The sequence below is a fragment of the Dipodomys merriami genome, unplaced genomic scaffold, assembly GCF_024711535.1.
Source record: "Dipodomys merriami isolate MVZ:Mamm:240054 unplaced genomic scaffold, mDipMer1.0.p SCAF_22, whole genome shotgun sequence".
Taxonomy (NCBI): domain Eukaryota; kingdom Metazoa; phylum Chordata; class Mammalia; order Rodentia; family Heteromyidae; genus Dipodomys; species Dipodomys merriami.
In genome coordinates this window covers 22,882,018-22,888,017 of record NW_027203604.1, presented here as the reverse complement: position 1 = coordinate 22,888,017, position 6,000 = coordinate 22,882,018, and the positions used below count along the sequence as shown (strand labels likewise).

Genomic DNA, 6,000 nt, shown 5'->3' with positions numbered 1-6,000 from the left:
AGACCAGGAAGCAGTCACCTCCTACTAGGTCACCTCTCTTCCCCCCCCTTTCCTTTTTCAGCCATGCTTCTCCACCATGCTGGGTGGGACTACAGTTCAGTAACTTCTTTTCCTGCCTGAATAGCGCATGGTGTTCTTTTCATCTACCCAATAACTACCCCTTTTGTGTGAACCAAAGTGCCTTGACACCATGCGAGATTTTTCACCAATACCATTTCTGGCCTTCACATCCACGTCCACACCACTTCTCTACTCTGGTGAGTGAAACTACTCTACGGCTCTCTGTCACTCAGTCTCTGTCCAGACGTGGCGCCACGCCAGAGAGCTCCTACGGCCTTTAGCTGAAAGGCCGGTCACCTCTGAAGCCGAGGACGCTTGGCTTTGGGGGCTTGGCCATTTCTCTCTAGAGGGCTCTGGGGGAAGTCGGGACGCCGCTTCTGCCTGGTCAGCTCTTATTCACTCACCAGACTGACTCTACTTTTTGGCTTGTGCCCTGAAGAGTGTGACGCAGGCTGGGTCCCGGGGACCCTCCCCTCTAGGTTCCCTCTCAAAGGCTAGCCATTCTAGGTTTAAAAATTGTCAGAGTTTCCATTTGTTCAGGTTTCCGTCAATGCCTCATGAAACTTCTCCAGACTCCGTCCAACAGACTCGCCTCCTCCAGACTTCATCGAGGAATCAACACCCAAGTGACAGCTGCAGCCTGCTGCCTTCTCCCAGCATGGACCACATCCCAGCCTTTTACCCCTACGACGCCCCTTGCCAGCAGGAAGTAGCCAGAGAGAGTCTTCGCCCTTTTTCATAATTATCAAAAGGCTGGAATGTAAGGTCCATTCCTGGACGACGAACAGACCTCGCCCAGTACCTGCGTTACCTAGGCAACTGGGATACCTGGAAGAGGTCACGTCCGCATCTGCTGAGCGTTACCTAGGCAACTGGGATACCTGGAAGAGGTCACGTCCGCATCTGCTGAGGTCACATCCTAACCTGATGTGGCCACACCTTTCTCCCACCTGATCCCACTTCCCTTTACCTGGACACACCCTTCCCCGCCCCCTACCCTATATAAGGCCTAAACCGCCGCCAGACCGCTCTCTTTTTTTTTCTTTTGCCAGCCGCGTGGAGTGCCAACCTTGCCTGGTCCCAGCAGGTCTACTGAATAAACCCCTTACCTGAATACCACGTGCGTGGTGCAGTTTCAGTTCTTACTCGGTCACCTCTTTTTAAAAACCTAACAACACTGAGCAGGTAGGCTGGTGCAAGCTCTCCCTCCAGGCTGGATCCATTCCTCCATTCCTCCCTCTGGAAGGAGCTTCTTGCTCAACTCCTCCAATTACAGAGACAGCCACACCCACACAGAGCATGGGTGGGACTGCAAACCCGAGATCCACCACCAGAAGCTCCTGCCAGTTACTAACCTAGCCAATCCTAGAGCAGCAGGGGTGGGCCTGGCCAGGCCAGGAACTGGGGCTTTAAAGGTTGGGTCAGATCCTAAGACCTCATCTACCCCTGAAGAGCTGATTCTGTAGGGGGTACCTGTGCAGCTACTGCCTCCCGGGGTGAGTGACCCTTGCTGATCAAGGCTCATTGGAGACTGAGACCGAGGAGGCCTAGGATATATGGAACATAGAGTAAGGAATAAACATCTTCCTGTTTCTCTTTGGTGTGGGGGAGCAGGGAGGGTGATTGGGGGAACCCACTGGGTCCTGAGACTATTTCAGAAGCTTGTAAAATGGTCAAAATCTATCCAGATGGGAGTGGTCAGCCAAACCCATGCCCCCCTCCCCCCCCCCCCGATTATTTTACTTAGCTTCTTGTGCTAACCCGAAGCATCTCTTTGCTCAGCATTGCCAGGTAAAATCTTCTGGTCTTACCTGGTGTGGGCAGAGTGGAGGAACAAGTGGCATGGACTTGGCCCGATTCCACGCAGCTCAGCATGGAGGCCCCAGTACCCGGCAATGGGAGCTGCCGGTCAGCTGCTTTCCACACACTGAATCTGCTGACTGGCTTTCAGGAACTTGACCACTTGCCCCTGTTTTTGGATTAGGCATGGAGGGAAAGATGTTGGAGGCACTATTCCCAGTGTGGAACTGCCAGTGTGGGATTGTCCTTCCCAGTTTCTCTAGGGAGAGAAATCCAGAAAAGTTTTCATTCCGGAATGAGAGGTCCTAAGATAACCGCTCAGCTTCTGCTGTAGATTAGCCAAGAAGAAAGTGTTAGGTTGTCTTTGGACTGTTTGGAGTATCCTGGACCCCAATTTAGGATCAGATTCCTCATGGGTAATTTTGATTGGTTGATCTTCATACTTTTGGAACAAAACCTGGACCAATTGCATCCAAATTTCCTAGATATTGTTTCTGAACCACCGGGTACTCCCTTGGTGTTTTCTGAAGCTAATTAGACTGCTTCAACCTAGTTCCTAGGTTGTTGATTTTGGAAGCTTGGCCAAACATTTTCACTTGGTTATTTTAACCCAGCCAACTTAGAAAGATGTATACGAGATACTGGAGTTTGAAATCAGTGCTTTAGACTTGCTAGGCAGGTGTTCCACTGTGTCTCAGCTCCAGCTGCTACTTTATTATTTTTTTTGCCAGTCCTGGGGTTTGAACTTAGCGCCTGGGCACTGTCTTTGTGCTCAAGGCTAGAGCTCTACCATTTGAGCCACAGTACCATTTCCAGCTTTCTGGAGATAAGAGTCTCATGGACTTTCCTGCCCTGCTGGTTTTGAACCGCAGTCCTCAGACTCCTAAGTGGTTAGGATACAGGCATGAGCCACAGGCCCCTCCTGACTTTCACCTCCTTTTTATTGCTTGAGTTATTTTTCAGATTGGGTCTCATTTGTGCCCAGGGCTGACCTTGAACCACAATCCTTCTCTTATACTTCTTGCATAGCTGGGATTTCAGGCATAAATTACCTTTACTTGCTATTGATTTGATGGGGAGCTAAGATTATTTGCTTGGGCTGGCCTTGTAACTGCTGCCCACTACGTGGTTGGGGATTACAGGCGTGAGCCGCTATGCTTAGTCCCAGGTTAAAAATGTTAATTCCGTGACTGTTGACTTAATTTTTTTTTTTTTTTAGTTCATGAGTCTAGTTCTAGATATGTATGCATATGAAGTATGCATGTACATATTTAAAAATACAGACTCCTTTTATAATATATGAGTGCACTTTTTTTGCACACATATTAATAGTGTTGACTTAATTTTTCTGCAAATAAGAAGGCATTTAAAAAAAACATTAGTCTCATTTCTTTTCCTTTTCTAGGTTTTTGTTTTTAAATCCACAAATACTCTTCTCCTCCTGGCAATCCTTTGCCTGGGAATGGCCTCAACTGCTCCAACATTCGACCACAGTTTGGATGCACAATGGGAGGAGTGGAAGATGGAATACAATAAAACCTACAGCTCGGTGGGTAACACAGGGAGTACTTAGAGGGGCCCCAGAGAGATTTTTTTGCTTGCTGATGTGATCCTACATCCAGAGGGTAACTAGAAGCCAACCCTAAAAAGGCAATAACCAGGACAGGCACCATAGAATGTGGGTGGACATCCCTGTTCTCTCTGACTATAGAGAATGGCTTCCAGAAGTACAAAGCCATCAGGCCATGGTCTCTCTCCATCTCTGTCAGAAAATCCTCTTGGTGAACCAGGGTTGGGTTTTAAGTAGAAAGAGAGTCCATCACTTGTACTTGTAGAGTGAAGAAGGACAGAGGAGAGCAATATGGGAGAAGACTGTGAGAATGATTGAACTTCACAATGAGGAATACAGCCAAGGGAAACATAGCTTCACCATGGGACTGAACCAATTTGCAGACTTGGTGAGTGCCTTGTGCATTGTTTAGCTCTGTGCTTGCTCTCTCAGTTCTTTACAACATCATCTTGCTTTACAATGTTTACTTTTCTTTTCCTTGAAGACCAAGGAAGAATTTGGAGCAAGAGCAAATGGCCTCCTAAACCCAAACACTGTGAGGCAGGGAAAACCCCAAGAATCTCCGGTTGGTGATATCCCCAAATCTGTAGATTAGAGAGAGAAAGGCTGCTTGACTCCTGTGAAGGACAAGGTAGGTGTGTCAGTGTCACATTTGTCCCTTCAACTGCCCGCAGGAAAGTCCAGATCACTTCCCTTCTGAGCTTTGGCTGATTGGGTATGTGTAGTGCCCTGGTTTGTAGTGTTCAGCTATGCGATGGTAATCAGTCTTGTTGGGTTTTTAGCTTAATGGAGGCCCTAGAAAGACCTGTTCTGGTAGAACAGGTAGAAATTGCCAAAAGAAAAAAAAAAAAAGAAAAAAATCATATCTCAAAATCAAAAGGGAGCCAGGCACTGGTGGCTCACCCCTGTAATCTTAGCTACTCAGGAGGCTGAGAGCTAAGGATCGTGGTTCAAAGCCAGCCTAGGCAGGAAACTCTGAGACTCTTATCTCTAATAAACTACTCAGAAAGCTGGAAGTGGCACTGTGGCTCAAGTGGTAGAGCACTAGCCTTGAGCTGAAGAGCTGAGGGACAGCGCGGGTGCCCAGAGTTCAAGATCCATAACCAACAAAAAATAAATAAATAAAAATCAAAAGGGAATTGTGTGTGTGGTCCTGATTTGGATATAGGCCTTAGAAACCAGTGTCCCACTTAGGTTAAACGCATAAGTCCTAATGTCTGATTGTAACACTAATTTTTTTTTTGCAAACTTTCTAGGGCTATTGATATTGTATTTATGTCATTATATCGAGAGTCTGAGAGAGTTTTTACTTTGGTACCAGAGATACTAAAAGTACAAAACTTATTCTTTCCCTGTATCTAAAATTTTCAGTCCTTTATCCGGGAATTTTTTACATTCAGGGGTTGAAGTTAAATGCATGTTTGTAGGCACCCACTTGTAGATGAAGAACAATAACAACTTTATCTCCTGGTTTTTTCTGCCGAGTCTGTGGTGTCCACACAGTGTTTAAATCAGATGTCACTGTTAATGAGGCCACTGTACTTTAAGCATTTCTATAAATGAAAAACTTGTTCTTCTTTCAGCTGGGGTGAACATTGGGGCATAAATGGCTACATAAAGATTGCCAGAGATTGGAACAGCAGCTGTGGAATCGCTTCATTAGCCATTTACCCCATTGTGTGAGCAGCTGGACCATGATCAGGAAGAACTAGTCTGGAGAGAGATGCTCAGAGGAGGGCCTTCACCTTCAACCTGACTGGGTGGGATCTACACTTGGATCATTGTGCTCTCCATCTGAGACTTGTTTACTATAGTAAAATATCCAAAATACTTCAATGACTACTCTAAAACACCTCTACGTTAATGCATCTCTGATGACTGACTATTGAATTTATATTGGTTGAAAGTATGTTGAAAAAAATGCCTCTTAAAATACATTTTATTTCAAATGTAGTGGTAGTTTTTTTTTCCTTCTGTGTTAAATGCCCTGGCTTTTTAATTTAGTTCAGCATAATTTAGCTCAACAGACTTAGAGAAATGGTAGTGGTATATGATGAGAAGGAGTAGGTGTTTCCTTTAGTTAGAAATTCTTCAAGTGTACTGCCTTTTCTTGTTTTGCTTTCCAGACTTCCATTGACTCACCATCAAGCGCAGTCTGGAAATACTAAATGAGAATTTTCAGAAATTCAAGTTAATTCACTTCAAATCACAAAGTTTCAATTTGTTCCGTCCTATGTAATAAGATGAACCTTGTGCAGTCACACTCCTTTATTCCAGGATGATGAGTGACTGCTGTTGATCTCTTGCTGGGCCTTATTTACAATTAAATTTTATTGTAAATATATATGTATATATAAAGAGAGAACAGAACTATTTGTATAAGAATGTCTTAGAATGTACCCCCCCATACATAAGCTGAGTATTGTTTCCCAGATATTTTTTTCTGTATACGTGTCGGCATTTTTGATAATGGCTGGTGTCTACCACTTGATTCACAGTCTCCAGTCTGGAAGAAGAGAGTCTCACAGATTTTTTTCCCTGGGCTGGCTTTCCACCACAGTTCTTAGATC

The 6,000-nt window shown here is 45.2% G+C and overlaps 1 protein-coding gene across 1 annotated transcript in view; it reads left to right on the top strand.

Moving 5' to 3' along the window:
• The first annotated feature begins 1,486 nt into the window (after nt 1-1,486).
• Nucleotides 1,487-6,000, top strand: part of LOC138834630 (procathepsin L-like) — a 42,025-nt gene continuing 37,511 nt past the window's right edge. The window contains exons 1-2 of the mRNA XM_070033130.1: nt 1,487-1,628; nt 3,266-3,409. Coding sequence (XP_069889231.1) covers nt 1,617-1,628; nt 3,266-3,409 — 156 coding nt within the window. The 5' untranslated portion in view covers nt 1,487-1,616. The remainder of the gene's footprint in view (nt 1,629-3,265; nt 3,410-6,000) is intronic.